General features: G+C 35.6%; 2 protein-coding genes and 1 non-coding gene across 8 annotated transcripts in view; 2 read left to right on the top strand and 1 right to left on the bottom strand.

Annotated features, from left to right (window-relative positions):
• The window catches only part of LOC105191903 (uncharacterized), a 193,197-nt gene extending 190,285 nt beyond the window's left edge, over positions 1-2,912 (top strand). For all 3 annotated transcript variants that reach the window (XM_025305746.1, XM_019845461.2, XM_011155676.3), the window contains one exon: positions 1,811-2,912. The gene's annotated coding sequence lies outside the window, so the exon portion shown is untranslated. The remainder of the gene's footprint in view (positions 1-1,810) is intronic.
• Positions 2,913-7,710: 4,798 nt separating this feature from the next.
• On the top strand, positions 7,711-12,827 carry Snx3 (sorting nexin 3). 4 transcript variants are annotated; one of them, XM_019845457.2, is made up of 6 exons: positions 7,715-8,007; positions 8,080-8,211; positions 8,295-8,514; positions 9,440-9,535; positions 9,790-9,914; positions 10,252-12,827. In XM_019845457.2, exons 3-6 carry the CDS (start codon positions 8,350-8,352, stop codon positions 10,355-10,357), a joined length of 492 nt encoding a protein of 163 aa, XP_019701016.1. In that variant the 5' UTR covers positions 7,715-8,007; positions 8,080-8,211; positions 8,295-8,349; the 3' UTR covers positions 10,358-12,827. The 4 variants fall into 4 exon arrangements, with proteins under 4 accessions (XP_025161506.1, XP_019701016.1, XP_011153980.1 ...); XM_011155678.3 differs by having other exon boundaries at positions 7,715-8,211; XM_025305721.1 differs by lacking the exon at positions 9,440-9,535 and having other exon boundaries at positions 7,711-8,211.
• On the bottom strand, positions 11,839-15,808 carry LOC105191905 (uncharacterized). The gene is made up of 5 exons (XR_003113985.1): positions 15,135-15,808; positions 14,308-14,490; positions 13,139-14,232; positions 12,965-13,046; positions 11,839-12,861 (listed from the first exon to the last, which is right to left on the bottom strand). It is a non-coding gene; the product is annotated as an uncharacterized LOC105191905 (transcript).
• Positions 15,809-18,294: the final 2,486 nt, after the last annotated feature.

Below are 18,294 nucleotides of genomic sequence, written 5' to 3'. Positions count from 1 at the left end.
TGCGTTGCATCGACATTGCCACGCCGGTCTGATTGGACAACAAATCTCTTGATCCAATAGCAGTATCAGTGAGAAACTAATGCTCTAACACGAATAAACTGATAACGATAAACTGATACGAGTGAACTAATAACGATGAACTAGCAGCGCGAATTATCGAAACAATAGTGTGACATATCAGTTTCAATAACGCCGTTATCGAATCAAGAAGATTCATTGCAATCAGACTGGTGCAATTGATACAACAGCGTGTTTTCTTCCGTGTGGAATTACCGATACGAGCTTTACGCAACATGCATATTGTTGAAAATCAAATGGAAAATCCATAGTGTATATACAGGGTATTTAAAAAAGAGAGGTTCAGGATTTTAAGAGCAAATAGCATTCACAAAGTGGAGGGAAAAAGCCGTGATAAACATGAATCGAAAAATTAATATTGTCGGAGATATGAACAATTATTTATATTAATAAAAGTCCTGATAAATATATAAAATGCCTGTCAAGTAGTTGAAACAAAGCTGAGAATTTTTGAAAGAATTTTCGCAGTTCTATGCTACGAAGATATGAAACGCGTGTAGAAATAGCAGGAGGCTATGTAGAAAAAATCTTCTGTAAACTTTGCGAGCACCAGAAGCGCGTAGGTCACTTTAATTTAAATAATTTTATTAAAATAAATAAATGTTCACATCTCCGACGATATTAATTTTTCGACCCATGTTTACTAGGACTTTTTTGCTATATTTTCTGGGTACTATCTACTCTTAGCTAAGGTCCTGAATTCTTTCTTTTAAACACCCTATATACAGGGTGTCTCACTTTAATCCGGCCGGCTGAATAAAATTCGAGGATGATATTTTCCAGAAAAAAATGTCAGACAAATGTTGCTCAGTTCTAAGGGGGATATTCGATGCCATCAACAATTTTGACCTCGGGTGAAGGGTTCAAGGTCATTCAAGGTCAACTTTTTTTTCTTAAACGGGAACCCCTATTTTTCACATCGGCAATCGATTCTGCGTAAAAAAAAATGAAACTTTTGTCTGAAGCATTTTTTTTATAACGCAAACTAATTTCACTTATTCAGCCTCCAAAATTGAAATTTTCAAACTTTCTGAATTTTTTACTCGAGAATGGTGGGGTTTGGGGGGGAAATTGCAGAAGACAAAAAGTTCTTGGAATGCTGCAAGGAATTCACTCGAATTTTCGCATAGTTGATCGTGCACTTTTTTCCGCCAATGTTCTACCTGTCAGAAGGTACCTCGAAAAAAGTGCACGATCAACTATGCGAAAATTTGAGTGAATTCCTTGCAGCATTCCAAGAACTTTTTGTCTTTTGCAATTTCCCCCCAAACCCCACCATTCTCGAGTAAAAAATTCAGAAAGTTTGAAAATTTCAATTTTGGAGGCTGAATAAGTGAAATTAGTTTGCGTTATAAAAAAAATGCTTCAGACAAAAGTTTCATTTTTTTTTACGCAGAATCGATTGCCGATGTGAAAAATAGGGGTTCCCGTTTAAGAAAAAAAAGTTGACCTTGAATGACCTTGAACCCTTCACCCGAGGTCAAAATTGTTGATGGCATCGAATGTCCCCCTTAGAACTGAGCAACATTTGTCTGACATTTTTTTCTGGAAAATATCATCCTCGAATTTTATTCAGCCGGCCGGATTAAAATGGGACACCCTTTATGTGACGCTTGAGTAATTTTACAGGATTCATTCTAAAATGATCATGCAAGATTCATTCCAATCGGACAAATTCACAGGTCCAATCAGACGAGCTACGGACTGATATAATTTATACGTATAATTTCAGATCGCGACGTTATTCCGACGAGGATCCGAGTGTGGTGCACGTGCAGAATATCGTCGGCCGCACGTTGAACACTCCGCGGAGCGTGAAGCGGACGATTCTCACGATGGCCGAGTCGGACGAAAGATCCGCATTATCGCCTCTTCGTTGCTTGTTAATAAGGATATTAGTTGTAAAAATTATAGCTATATATATATATATCTCTATATATATGCGATAACCGCCCCGATAATCGGCGATAATCGAAGCGAAATGAGAACCTAACGAATTGTTAATAATTGATTCGCGCGAACGCGAGATGAAAAGGGCACGCGGAAAAGGGCTCGTTTGATTCCGAAGCGGTCGTTGTGTTCCTCTTAATTCCATTCCCTGAAACTTCTTTGGAAATTTAGCCGAGCGTCATTTCGTCTTATGAGCCTGCCAACTTTCGGTTTCGAATTCAATTCGATGGCTTCGTAACTGGATTTAACTTTCAATTGTAGCCTATACCCCAATTAAAACGGGAAGCGAAGTTTTCTTATCCATTTGTAACTTCGCCCCTTAATTTGTCAAAGCCGTGTTTAATTTTCGCTCGCTCGCGGGTCGCGCGGAGACCATTCGCGTTGTTGTACATTTTTTATCGCGTTAGCCGCTTCGGAGCGAGTAATTCGGGGAAGTCTCGATGATTCCGCGAGAGCTCTGCATACGTTACGACCGTATTGGAATCTCGGTTGTGCGAAGAAGTTGTACAAATATTGTCGCAGCTAAATTCTAAGGCGGCGCGAACGAGATCGGCGGCGACTCCAAAGAAAGCGCGAAACGTGAAACGATAATCACGAAAGATTCGGAACGCGCGCGGTGCGTCACGCGCGAAAAGAGGAAGAGATGCTAATTGTATTTATTTATTATTAAGCATAAGCATTAGCATAAGCCTTGCGAAGCTAACTGCGAAATGCGTTTCCTTGTATTGTAAAGCTTGTGGAAATGACCAACGAGACGTTTCTACGTGGCTCTTCCAATTCGCGGAATTATTTCGTCTTAGCTGCGCGCACAATCGAAATTCGCGTTGACACTGTGCGATGCGCTCGAACCCGGCGGGCGGTGTGTGTGTGTGTGTGTGTGTGTGTGTGTGTGTGTGTGTGTGTGTGTGTGTGTGTGCGTGTGTGCGTGCGCGTGCGTGTGTGTGTGCGTGTGTATGCGTGTGTGTATGTGCGTGAAAGAAACGTAATTTCTCGATTCAAGCTGATTAATAGCGCGGCGAATCGACCTTCATCCAATCGCTTCATCTCGAAGGCAAGGGAGGAGCGAAGTTTCTCAACGGCGAGACGCGGCATGTATAGCGCATAATTATCGCGCAATTAGCAATCTCCGATCCGTTTCGGTAACCATAACCAATAGCTTTCATGTGTCGCGCTGCCGTCGCAGCCGGTGGAATATATGCGTTATACTGGTTTCTCTGTATCTGGGCTTATATATTATAAACATATCATCTTATACGGGATACTCGGTGAAAACATGGCTTCTCTTACCAAAATATCTGTCTCAGAGAAGCAATAACACGCGTGCGAGTCTCCCGCTATTTTCTCGGTAAACTGGGAGTGCGCGCACTCGTGAAATCGCCGAGACGCCGGTGCAAAATTCGCGAAATGTATTTCAGAAATCGCTCGCGAAAAGTTCTCGCGCACATTTGCCAAGGCAGTACCAAATAGGCAGCCATTGAGAATACACGCCCATGCCCACGCCCACACACATATACATATAGACACACACACACACACACACACACATACATATATACAGCATATGTAACGTCGCGTATCGCTAATGTTTGCAATCGTCGCTTCCGGGGAGTATAACGACATGTTCTTCTAAGATAAATAGAAGTACGGAGCAGGCTTCCACGTTTGCACATTCCTACATTGCGTATGCTTTCGCGCTCTGCACGATCTACATTTCCGACCTAGTATCGTTACGATATACCGTATATTATAAATGCGCAACGCTGCGGGGCCCATTTCGGACGGCCTAAAAGATATGGACGCCTCACGAGACAAAGCTACTCCACGATTCAACGATGATCATCCCCCTCGTTCTCGCCTGGTGAGATACGATTGATTTCTATATTATGCGTCACTACGTTGTCGGAGAGAGATCCGCATCTTCGACCCACGTGGTCTGTGTGCGTCTGTACATGAACGTGCGAGCACGGAAGAAATGCGTGGGATCTGATCTGAAGAGTATCGCACGTCGCGACATGCTCGTTCACGGGTTAATAAGGATACAAAGAACAAAAGAAGGAAAAGAAGAGAGAAAAACGATTCCTTTCGACGTTCTTCAGGCGATAGTACATTTTTTAGAGTGTAAGGATTCGGCGTCGTCAGGGACGACTGGATCCGCACCGTCCGTCCACACGACGGCGGGCGGAAGTTCGTCGGTCCTCCGTTAGATTCACTTTGAAATGATTAAGACGGACAATGCGAATACTCCGGTGCAAAAGCACTGGAGGACGTTTCGACAAAGGATCCGGTCGGAGTCCCATCTAACATCGTCCAAACGGACCGTGCGAATCCGACCTAACACGTTGCACCCAGGTACATGTGTACCAGGTGTCGCGCGATTCACCGTAGCAGCATCCGTCGGCGGTCGGATGCGAGCGACAGGTACATTCGCTCGTCCAACTCTAAAAGTCGAACTTACGAGAGATAAAACACCTACATTTTAGCACGCAGAAGCATACTATAAGATATTATCGACTCGCGCGTTGTATATAAATCTGTACACTAAGAGGGAGAGAAAGGGGAAGAGGGAGGGAGAGGGAGAGAGAGAGAGAGAGAGAAAGAGAGAGGGGGAGAGGGAGAGAGACAGAGAGAGAGAGAGAGAGAGAGAGAGAGAGAGAGAGAGAGAGAGAGAGAGAGAGAGAGAGAGAGAGAGAGAGAGACACTTGTGTGACACCTCGTCGTACAGAGACGTAATAACGAAGAAAAGAGGAAAAGAAAAGAAAAATAAAAAAAGAGAGAAAAAAAAATAAATTGTTCTGACCAAATGCATAGTTACGATCGTAATCGCGTATGGATGCGTCATAATGTAGCGTCACTGGATAATTTAATCGTTCACACGAATATGCGAAGTACGAGAGCCTGGCGGTGGAGCGAGCGAGATCGGCTCTCAAAGAGAAGTCGGTCAGTTTAGCGAGCGTGGTCGTAACTCGATGCGGTGCGCGTCGCGCGTCGATTTCCCCGCGTGGAGCTAACGAGTGGATTCGATGCTGCCAGTCAGTCACCGCGAGGAACGCGCTTTCCGACGTGATTCGAGTTATCGGTAAACACCGTCGATACGACGGCCTACAACGGCCGATGGAACTCACATGAGGTTCTGTAACTTGAGGAAGAACCGTCTTGCGGGAGAACCGTCTCTCGTCACATCGCCCGTAACTGATCGATAAAATGGACAAGAAAAAAGAATGTGTGTACATATTATCTCGTATCCCGGTCTCGTTGGTTTCCTCGCGACGCCCCGTATATGTGTAGGATAAACTCAAATTTGCTTTTCAAACGACAATATCTGTATGTTAAGAGAGAGAGGGAGGGGGAGAGAGAGAGAGAGAGAGAGAGAGAGAGAGAGAGAGAAAGAAAGAGGGAAAGAAAAAAAGAAAGGGAGAGAAAAAAAAGACGGAGGGAAAGAGAGAAAGAGAGAGAGAGAGAGAGAGAGAGAGAGAGAGAGAGAAAGAGGGAAAGAAAAAAAGAGACGGAGAGAAAGAGAGAGAGAGAGAGAGAGAGAGAGAGAGAGAGAACTAGAGAAAGAGGGAGAGAGAGAGAGAGCAACACGTGTGCCTCGCGTTGTAAGCTTACGATATATTGTTGTAATATACGCGCGATACTATTCGCCCGGCTTATCACATAAACGTCACTCGAAGGGGACTTAAATTTCGATTTTCGTCTTTATAGCTTCGCTCCCGGACCGAACGGGAGCGGGTGTAACTGCACGTCCTTCGTCGATTATTCGTGTCCATGTTGTACTTTCGGTCTAATGTATACACATTGTAATTTTATACTAAATAATAGTCTTTACTACCTCTGTAAACACACTATTTAGATACATCGAATTCATGTTATACATATGTGTATGTATATATCTGTGTGTATATACTGATTAAGGCGCCGTTGGAACAAATTGTTTGATAACTAATACAAACATAATCAATGTTTTGTGTCTAAAGTTGCGTGTGAAGTGTACAATTACCTGCTCCAACAATGATTCGTTATATCATTATTATTATTTTATTATTGTTATATCGTTACCATAATGTTATTATAATTATTATTTTATTATTGTTATATCGTTACCGTAATGTTATCGGTTCAAGTTTGAAATATTTTGCTCGATGCTTACGAAGAGAAATATAAACAAAATTCAATGGATCGTGACTTTGGCGAAAATAATGCTAATAAGATGATGAAAGAGTGTTTTGCAGCTTGAGGTGTGTATCCAGTTACCAAGTATATTTTCAAACATAAAGTTTGTATATTTCTTACAGTTCTACGCAAAAATATAAATCACGATTCGTCGAATGGCGAAACTTATAATCAAGTTTGTCGAGTCGCACCACGTAAACGAAACAAATATACATGAATGATGTTTACGTCGTTTGAAAGTGAGAACTTTCCTTCAATTAATGTACGTTTTTGCAAATTTTTCACCAAGTTAAACGACAAAGCAAAACAACATTTTTCCCTACTCTTATCGCTCACAGAAAATAGACGAATTGTTGTGTATACGACATCCATTAAAAAATAAATAGAAAGTTTAAGGTTTCTCTCTTAAAATCTACTTAATACATTCTTTTGCACAAAGCTGCAATGTAAAATCTCAGTTGAAAAGTGAGATGAAAAAGAATCAAAAGAATTGCTACTTTTCTCTCGATATGATTTTTAATCGTAGTTTAAGTTGCAAAATATTCTTTTTGGTTTACATTATTATCGTAATCTTTGCCAAAGTTACAACCAGTTGAATTCTACTTATTTTTCATAATAGAAGAAAATTCTTCAATTTTTATGTATAAAAGCATCCTACAGGACATTTAAAACGCTGTTGAGTGCTATTTAAAAGTAGAAAAATATATCGGTTTGCGGATTCGCAATATTGAGTCGTGAAATGAAAGAACTTTAGTAGCGCATGTTGATTTTGCATGTGTTTCCCGAACGTATGTAATGTTTGCAAAACGTTTCGGAAATGTTTCTAAACAGTGCCACCTGGGAATAATGAAAAGATATATCTGACCACTTGTTGAAGCCAGTCAGAAATTCGACTTTATCGCAGAAAGCGGTTAATTTATCGTCGAAGAGGGCAGAAAATCCAGCCGAATTTCTCGACTGACTCAACACTTGAAAATAAGAAAGTACCTTGGATCCGTGTCGAGTTGAAATACAACCTCCATTCCTCGCATTAGCGCCATAACCGTCCTCTTCTCGCGAAACCTCCAGATACGTAACGATCGATACACAATTAACTTTTGATTGATACTTGGAATACGCAAGCAAATTGAACGAAACACAAATATACAGTTTGCTGTTTTTTATACACTTTTTATACATTTTCCGCGTAAAAAACCGCGACAACCATTAAACGACGAAAACCGTGTCGTTTATCCGACGTTATCTCTCCGTTCGTAATTTAATAAAGTGCAGCTGTGCAGCGCCATCTAGCGGTATTAGTGAGAACCAAATTGAGTATCGATACCAACGAGGTAATATAAAGACCGACAGCCCTGGGTAAATTTTCGTATCAGCTAAAGGGCCCGAGGGGCCCCGGAAGTAATTGAGAAGCAACGATAATACCGATCGCTTTAGCTATGCTCATGATATTACAGCTAGCAACTATTGCCGGTGCGAGGTGAGGGGAAAGACAATACGCCGCTATTCATGTTTTATTTCGCGGCTCCATCGTGGACATTGGCATCGTAGTTGACGTGCACGGTTGTACAGAGAACGCTTTGCACTTGGCTCGGATAAAATCGGCCTATAACCCCTCTCCTTCTCTCTGCATTAAACGAACAAACTTGATTCTTTTTTAGATCTTGTTATCTCCGAGTGGTACGAGTCAACGATATGTCTGTGTACGTTACTAAATATCATTAGTGATAAAATTTGTTCGGCACTAAATAACCATGAGAATATAAACCGATCGGTCATTTTCAATGTTTCGAATGTTTCCACGGGTAGTGAGTGAGTGATCGATATTTTCTTACAATTATTCGTTTGAGCGTCGACTCGTCTTTTCAACATCATCCATTCCAGCACGCAGCTTCGCTAATCTGTCCGTCGTTTACACGACGGTTTCGATACGCTGCCGCACACAAGCGCATTTTGACGCATCGGGTGTACATGCGCACGTCAGACGGAGAGAGAGCAAGAGAGCGGGAGAGAGAGGTGAGTTACGTCAAGTTATCGTGCGCTGTCATTTGGCGGCGTTTCGTTACTCCCCCGTGTAGTATCAGTAGCACATTTTGTAGAAGTGAGATCCAGCCGGGTGCACCGGACGACGCGTGTTCAATTGAAAATCAGGAAATGGCGGACACGACTGTAGACGCTACGCGGCGCTTAAATGTGAAAAAACAAACGTTGGACGACGCTTACGCGGCGCCCGCGAACTTCCTTGAGATCGACGTAATTAATCCAATCACACATGGTGTCGGCAAGAAACGATATACCGATTATGAAGTTCGCATGAGGGTGAGTACGTATATAAGCACCTAACTCCTTATCTGCTTGCCGGAAGATGTTCGTTTCGTTTCGAATGTTACTTTCAGCGCAACGTTCAACATATTGGGCGTGCGAACGTTCGCGGAAATTTCCTTGCGCAATTCCACTATCATCGTACACTCGACGAGACGGGCGTTTTTCGCATTGCAACTGTAATTCGATTACGTGCAGCGATTAGGTGTATCGTGGGCAGTACCCGCTATCGGTACATCGATAAAAGCCGAAAAACACTTGTTGTATTTTTTGTATAGAATATTCTGTACTTTTTTCTTTTTATAGTGTGTTAATTCGAGATAGTTTGATAGGCAGAAAGCTTAATAGAAGATTGATAAAAGTTAGTGGTAGGTAGAAAGTCTAAAAGTCCGCAAGGTCCTTGTATCGTGCCCTTTCTTATAGTAACCACTCCATTTTTTAATATGTCTTTTGTTTTATAAACTGTTTCTCTATCATAGTTATAAGATATAGAAGTCCAGTAAAAATCCTTTCAAATTTTTGAGACGTCAAACTTAAGTTGACAGTTTAAAAATATCCTGTAAAACAGGAAACTAAAAATATATACCTTTGTAAAAATATCATGCGACTTTAATATGATAATTTGTAAAATTTGTAAAATAATTATTAGAAGGGACATTTAGCTAAAACTAACATTTTTGAAGCATCATAGTTTAAGTATAATGGTAATACTGCATTTGTATATTTTTTTCAGCTTAGTAAAATAAGATAAATATATTACTCAATACACTAGTTTTAATATTTAAATATTGGATATATGAATTGTTAGATAAAATAATAACATGAAACATGAGTAACAACTTTATATGGTATATAGTTATTGATAGTATAACTAGCAAAAGTGATATTATAGAGAAATATATCTATATTGATCAATTTACAGACAAATTTACCAGTCTTTAAAGTAAAGGATTCAACTGTAAGAAGGCGATATAGTGATTTTGAGTGGCTAAGGAACGAATTAGAAAGAGACAGTAAGGTTAGTTGATAAATGAGGTATGCTGTCTTCTAATATTATGACATGTAAATGACATGTTAAAAATTGTTACTATCAAAAAATGTTTTATGATTTTTAAATACTTTTTATGCAAGACTAAATCTATGGATTATATTAACAAAGTTGCTTATATTTCATTCAATTATTAAATGTCATTGAATTTGTACATAATTTATTCTGACACAAGTATATATAATGAATATTTAACCATATATGTTTTCTATAAAATTATACAGATCGTAGTGCCACCTTTACCTGGAAAAGCCTGGAAACGTCAAATGCCTTTTCGTGGGGATGATGGTATATTCGAGGAAGATTTTATTGAAGATCGAAGGAAAGGCTTGGAAGTTTTTGTTAACAAGTAAGTTTCGCTCATGTATATGTACATGTATATATACATAATCAGCTCAAAATAACATCATGCGTATATACCAGAGAATTTAAAGTAAGCTTTTTTCCTTTGATCTTTTGAGTATTGTGAACCCATATATGTGTCTAATACTAATGTACTTTAAGCTCAGTGTGACGACATACCCACGTCATCAAAAGTCTTAATACTGAAAAGGTTAAAGGAATATCCATTTATTCTTTCAACAGTTCAATAAATCATTGAGATACAGTTCACCATTCACAATTTAATTATACCTATGATGTACAAGTCTACAAAACTGACAGTCTATATTGTACAACTATTTCAGAATAGCTGGACATCCCTTGGCACAGAATGAGCGATGTTTACACATGTTTCTACAGGAAGCTGTAATAGACAAGAACTATGTACCTGGGAAAATACGTAATACATAAGTCACTGTAAGAAGTACCTTTTCAAATACCTTTTCCACCAAGCCTTTTACTACATTCGTGAGGTCACGTTTCATTGTATTGACATCTTATTTGGAAGTTACGGACGTCCCTCAATATTTTTGCAACATCATCTAAGCAAACTTCCAATTGCTATGATTACTGAATCAGAATACGTATTTGAAGATATACACATACACAACACATACATACACACACACATTTAGTTCACTCCGTAAATATGCTAATCTATGGTATAAAAAAATATAACTAAGCATCTTTATAAGGAAAAGAATAGAGTAAATCGGCAAAATCACTCTTGTTAGTAGGTTGATTCTGTCTACTGTTATCATAATACTGTTTATAACAAAGGAGATAAGTAAAATAAAAAAAATGTTATCATTCGTAAATTATGTCATATAGAACGAACCCTTTGTAGTGCTATAATTTCAATAATTTGTACGGTAGCAAGCACTCGTTTGATATGTTTAAATATTTGATATGTAAGCCGTTAGATGGAATAGTAGCATGAGTCAAGTAAAATCATCTTTTCATAAGCGAAAGTTTACTTTTGGCAATACAATCGACAGAAGGATGGTAGAAGTTAGTTAGAGATATTGAATAAATTTGTTATATAGATTATTATCGTTGAGAAATTAATGTATTAGCGATATCTTGATATATTAAAATTTTGAGCTATTTCTAGAAATATTTTTGTAAGCCAAAAGACTGACTTTTAAGCAATTGAAATATGAGCAAGATATTTTATTTGAACAAATGAAAATGCTCTCAATGTTTTGCAGGAAATTATTTGCAGCTTATTTTTTTTTGTCACGTAAGATCATACCGCTTGTGTCACTAATAAGTTGTATCATTAAACGGATTGTCTTGCATAACGCTTTGATGCATGATTCGTTTAGCACGATATAAAAAATTCTCGGTCACTTTGTATGATAAAAATAAATAAACAATGTTATAGCTTGCAACTACTGTTCCGCTCAATGGCTCATGCGTCCGTGTGAATTGCTCAAAAAAAAGGGGGGGAAGAAGAAGAAAATGAATTACGTTGTAAATTGTAGTGCTCACGTTTTCTTTCTTTTTTACTATTGTATTATCTCATTGTTGTTATTTTTATTATTATTAATCGATGTTATTACTAGGCTAAGTAACTAACTTCTTTTTATGATTGTAAAGAATTATTTTATACATTCGCTAAATTTTTGTGTATATACATACACACACACACACATACACACACATACACACACATAAGCGTACATAATACGACTAGCTCGTATCATCTCCAGTCTCTAACTGTATGGCATTTTCACTATTTAACAAGTCGTCCAAATCTACAAATCAGATAATAAGAAATATGTTACGAAGCCATACTGATGTAGCTGAATTTCATCATTGATAACTTACCTGTGGCAAATCAATATTTTAAACAAAAAGAAAGAACAAATTATGTCACTTCTGCGCTATTTGCCTTGGCAAAAGTGCAACTTCAGAACTTGTTTGGTGCTTTGTGAATCTCCATATTGTATATGACTTCTTGATTTTACATATGTAGAATATCTAGTACATTATTATTATTATTATTATTATTATTATATTATTACTATAATCATCGTCATTGCCATCATCATTAGTATCGTGATCATTTTGTTTTATTATCGTTCTATATTGTATCTATTATTATTAAAGTCAACAGTAAAACTATTAATTGTACTTGATATCTCATTGTCATTTTGTCCGATCACATTTGTATGCCGGGGATCTCGATTTCATATTGCGACACAAACTCTAATTCACGACGTGACTTCTCCTTATTAGAGAGACTTTACTCATAACACAAGTCATTTAATTATTTACTACATTAATTACATTGTTACAACAATAAATTTTAATTTCTGTCGCAGGTAAGATTTTTAAATGCTAGAATATAAGCACTTTCTGATAGTGTGACTGTTATGGCAACTTTACATTTTGCACAAACACACTCGTATATATTTACATTGAATAAAAATTGTCGTTATATGTCTCTATATTTTCGCTAATTTTTTTTTTTTGTTAAATGGAGAAGTCTGTTTTTCGCAATGTCCCAACTCTAAACGTTAAAATATCCCCCTCTCTCTCCCGTGAGCTGTTTTCTACTTGCAAACATTGGTTGCATTCAAGCTGCTTTACAACTGTTGTAAAATTCGTAAATCTAATTGGCATATGCTCTCAAATTTAGCTGAGTCCAAGAGCACGCATTAATCAAATTTGCGAATCTTACAACAGTTGCAAAGCAACTTTTCTGCTGAATGTAGCCATTGTCTTTACTCGGCCATAATTGTTAGGCAGGAATTATATACGTCTATTTATATACGGTGTATCTACATATACCTATAGATCAAATGTCTCAGAATCTTACACCATACAGAGATTTACATCAGAATACGATGCCTACATTTTACTGGCTTGTATTACATAACAGAATCAATAATCACACCAATAACTCGATAATCCTATTGATCTGTATGCACTTGCCCTCCTATAGAACCAGCCACCATATCACATCCACTCAGCACGTACGTCTATTACATAACAGAACTCATATTAACTTTACATTATATATCTTGCTTGGTTTTAATATATTTCTTGTTCCTGAAGTAGTCGTTTATGTACTTGCTCACACATTCTTGTTCTGAAATGCAAAAAAACGTAATAGTGGAGTCTCATTGATTATATAGATGTACAATGTTTAAACTGCATCTGCGACTGATTATTGTTACTTACCAGGAAATGTGTTATTTATGATGAGCATATCCGCGATATATTTTGCGACAGCTTTGAAAAGTTGCCGATCCTTAATTCTCCTTTTTTTATAGAAAGGCATTAGGTACTTCACAATCCAAGGTGCTATTCTTTCTTTACATGCCGCTAAATGTTCTTCTATACAGATTGGTGAGTCCGGTATCATTTCCTCTTCGTCAGATTCTCCAAATAGCTGAAGGAATTTTTCCTTTAACCTACCGTACTTTCGGTAATCGCTCAATGATAATTCAGTCATTATCACTTTCAGTCTCGATACTTGATGCACACGTTCTACCAGCCAAACAGCATTTAACCTCTCTTTCTGTTTTAAGCTTTTTACATCAATTATTTCGTTCTCATTCAATTCCTCTGGTTTATTGATTCTCTTATTTCGCATTTCTTTATAGCGACTGTAACTGACTTTACCCTCACTCGTATTTCTTTTTGCCGCGTTAGATACATTATTAGTTATATTCGATATTTTGTTATCTTGTGATACATGCAGACTCGCGATAGTATCGGCATTTAAATATATATCATTGATTTCTTTATCAACATTAGCTTTATTAACACCAGAATACTTTTCTATTAATTTCGTAAGATCGCTGCTATCGTCGCTCTCACAAAACATATCCTCCATATGTTGTAATATCGAATCTTGTGAATTGTCATCATTTTTTATTGCAATTGCGTTAATCATCGCTTGAGAATCATTCCTATTCTCAATTATTTGACTAGAATCATTAAATATTTCTTTCACAAGATCTTCATTGTGAGACATTTGTATATCCATCTTCATTGTGAGACATTTGTATATCCATCTCATTGTCAAGTTCCTGTGTGACATTTTCGTTTTCAACAAAATTGGTAGAATTTACAATGGGTGATGTTTCTTGCAACATTTCCTCAGAGTTAGATGTAATACACACACTTTGTATATTATCTGTTCCATGTGAATCCACCAATCTATCATCTGTTTGCACAGCGATATCAATTTTGTCCTTAGGTGCTTCTAAAAATATTAATAACTTTTTGTATATTTTCTTCTCAACAGTGTGCGATTTTATATCCGTAATCTGCAAAGATCAACAGATTACAGCATTATACATATGGTTAGCAAGTGATTAGATTAAATTTGTTAATATTCTTACCATTTTCAGCATGTTTTTTCTATATAAACTGGATTCTAATGCAAAGTGGATAGCTTTTAGTTCCATATGATCTGCACATTTTTTTACCTCAATATTTCGTACATTTTTATTGCTTTGTCCATAATAAGTTATATAATTACTAAGTAAACATTTGTGAAGATATGACAAATATACAGCACGAACCTATGTAAATGACAAATTATGTAATAATTGTTTTTAATAATAGTATTTAATGATACACTAAATAAAAACATCTATATCTTTTATTTTATTCAATATGAACCTATATAAAAGATAGTTTGCTACAAATATTTTTATTAAAATATATTTTATACGTGTATAAATATTTTCATTTATACTAATATGTTAAACAGGTATATGTTGTAATATTTTCCTGTATCATAAAAACATTGTCAAAAAAGATATAGGCAAATAATTTCATCACTTACAACACATTGAAATATAGCGCTACTTAAAATTATCTGACTTTGCTAACTTGAAAAATTAAATTAAAAATTAAAAGTCTAATTTAATTATATTATCAATTTATTGTCATTGTCAACACTGAAAATATATAACTTATATTAAGATTATAAATTTCCCTTTGAATTATGGTACTTATGTTCCAGTTAAATGTATACAATGTTTTCATATATGTTTGAAACAAACATATATATAATCAAACATATATATAATTTGTATATATTCAAATTAATTGTATATGTTTGTTTTATACAAGAAACAGCCAAACTAGGAAAAGAGTATATGTTGTAAAGAAAATACAAAATGCATATAAAATATACAACAAAAAATACATATATACATACCATTTCAGTAATACATATAGACTCACTGTTGGGTGATAGTGATCCACTATTTATGACAGGATTATTTGTAGAAATCAATGGCAAGGGCATCGAAAAGGGACTGTCATCACTGTCATCAGTGCTCATATCGCTATCGTCGTGACTGTTATTGCAATCTTGTTCTTTCTTTATTGGAAACGACAGAGTAGTATCGATACGATCTGTTGCCATCATTGTGCCGAATATTTTGTAATTATCACTGAGATGTTAAGTTACATCACAGATCATCTAAAACGAGCGTCCTATTGGATATTAATATAATGATGCACATTAACGGTTATGTTGTGTAATAGCTGAAATCTCATGACACTTATTTTTCTATTATCTATTCAAAAATACGTCGAAAGTAAATTATTACAATTCCAATCACTTAACGTTAGGACGCTATTGCGTCGATTAACCTAACAAGCTAAAACAGGGGGTTCAAACTCACCTCTTGTGAGAAGGGGAACGCTATTTTCAGCGCCGCCTGGAGCACCAGCGGAAATAACGAACTAAAAAACGAGTGGTGGGAAGGTTGCCGCCATATTTAAACCATATCGCGCGCGCGTGGTACATACTTATAGATATTAAAATTAAATTTACAAGTTCCTGAGCGCTATTGTAAAGTTTAAATGTTATTTACGTTACTTAAGACTACGTAAAAAATGTTTCACAAACTTAAAATAGTTTTCACTTGTAATCTCAAGTACAGTAAATAACAGTTAAATTTAACAACATCGCTCAGAAACTTATCACTTTATGTTATTAATTTGTGCAAACAGTATTATTGGGAGGATTGTAATCAATATATTATACGTTAATATTATATTATTAAAATATATTACAATACACATAAAGATATTTATCAATATATACATTTGTATATTTAATTACATTAAAATAGGATATAATTACATATTATTTTTATTAGTTTTTTGTTGTACAAAAATTAAAATATAACAAAATATATATATAACAAGTAAATATAATAAGTCAACTATTTGAAAAAAAGTAGTAAAAATAATAATATTATAATGTTAAATTATGTTACATGTATTGCTAAATTATAAATATTATATATGTATATATAGATATAAATATAAATATATATATATATATATATAATGTAATTCACATATCAAAATGTTTTATTAAAATTGTAATTGTATTATAACTGTGACTATAACTAATAACTATAATATATTATATAATAAACTAAAATCTCATATATATTATAATATCTAATGTAATAAATGAATAATATATAAACTAATAATATATAATATAATATCTAATATAATGATATATAAAATATTGTAATAATAATAATATATATATATATATATATAATGCAATCACTATTAATCACTAATAATAATTAAACACTATAAATTAAACACTTAAACACTATAAATCACTTATACACTTAAACACTATAATTTACTACACAACTAAAAATGAACAAGAACACGTTATAATATATTATAGAATATTCACTACATAAACACTAATAGCATTGAAGAATTTGCGTTTAGCGTTAACTGCACTGTACTGTATTGAATTGTTTAACTATTAACGGTCAACAACGAGGCAAAACAAGTCAAAATCAACTTATCGACAAGGAGGAAAGAGAAGAAAAGAGAGGGATCGACTGTGCTGCCGCCTGGAGCACCGACCACTGAACTGAACTTCCGGAGCCAAAAAATACGGCGAGTTTGAACCACCCTAAAAGCTTATATGTATCACAGAAAAACTGGCGCACGCAGTTTAAATTTTTCGTAAGCAGTAACTCCACTTATTTATAGAGTGCAGTAGGGGAGAGACATTGTATTTAACATCCAATCGAAGTTTTCCTTCCTAGGGAATAATATTTTTGTTTCTAGAAAATACGTTAGGTGCCAAAAGTGTAACACACATTGCGGCTGAAAAGACAAGCTTCTGATTGGTTAGCTGTTCTTCGATACTAGCCATAAATAATCAAAAGAGTTGTTAATTATGGATTGGTATTTACTACATTTGATACGTGAGCCTCAATATCCAATGGAAAGACTTGAAATCTGTTCTTTACAGTTGCACCTTCTGATACCTAGAAAATCCAGTGATAACTTTATCTCTAGAAAACAAATCCTCCTTCGAGTATTCAAGTTCTCCTTTAATATTTTGTTGTTATAATGTTAATATAATATATTCCACACACACACACATACACATTAATATTAATGTAGTTTCATTTACATAAAAATTTCATTCTAATTTTAACGGTTGAAACTTAAATCTTCTAACCAATCATAGTACCCCATTATGACGACCAATCAACAATGCACATTTGTATGATTAAATATTTGAATTTGAATGTTTCCCAAGAAGGATAAGCGCATGCGTATACAAGAAATTCCCTTCGTTTTCTATAAAGATGCGTGTCGGTATATGCTGCGAATGCTGTTCGTTTTACATGAAATATTTAACGACATATTATGTACTCGGTGGCACAGTCTGCACTACAATGTTATATACTGAATATAAAAAGCACAGCAACAAGGAGTGACGACAATGAACGACTTATTTCGGTAAGAATTTGCGATATCTTTTTCTGCCTATACAGTCCGGGGCAAGTTACAAAAGAGTTTTGGAGCTATTTTTTCGAAGATTATATTTCTGTAATATCAAAGAGATACGACGCATTCACTCCAATATGCAGAATGGATGGAATATTAAAGAAATTTAAGTTTGGTAAGATAAACTCGAGGAATATATGTAGATGTAATATGTAATATGTAGATGTAATATTCTCCGAAATTTCCTTTCCCGAGTGTGAATCAATGTGATCAACAAAAAACATACCCACCATTTTATTTGAAATTGCATCCACCATTTTGGGGGTACATAAATGCAATGATATACTCTAAATCTTAAAAAATGCTTTAAACCTAAAATATATTCTAGATCTCAAAAATATTGGAATAACAAAATTTAACAGAATATAAAATTTAACAGAATATTAAAGGAATAAACTCGAGAGGTGCCCATATGTGTAATATTTTCATTTCATCTATTTTAATTTCTCGCGAACTTCAATTTATCTATACTTTATTTTGTAAACAACTTATTTTTTTCTCTTTTAGAGTCTTTAACGAAGATA

This window comes from Harpegnathos saltator, unplaced genomic scaffold, assembly GCF_003227715.2.
Source record: "Harpegnathos saltator strain DR-91 unplaced genomic scaffold, Hsal_v8.6 scaffold71, whole genome shotgun sequence".
NCBI lineage: Eukaryota > Metazoa > Arthropoda > Insecta > Hymenoptera > Formicidae > Harpegnathos > Harpegnathos saltator.
The sequence above is the reverse complement of the archived record's forward strand: the minus strand, read 5'-3'. Positions and strand labels throughout refer to the sequence as shown.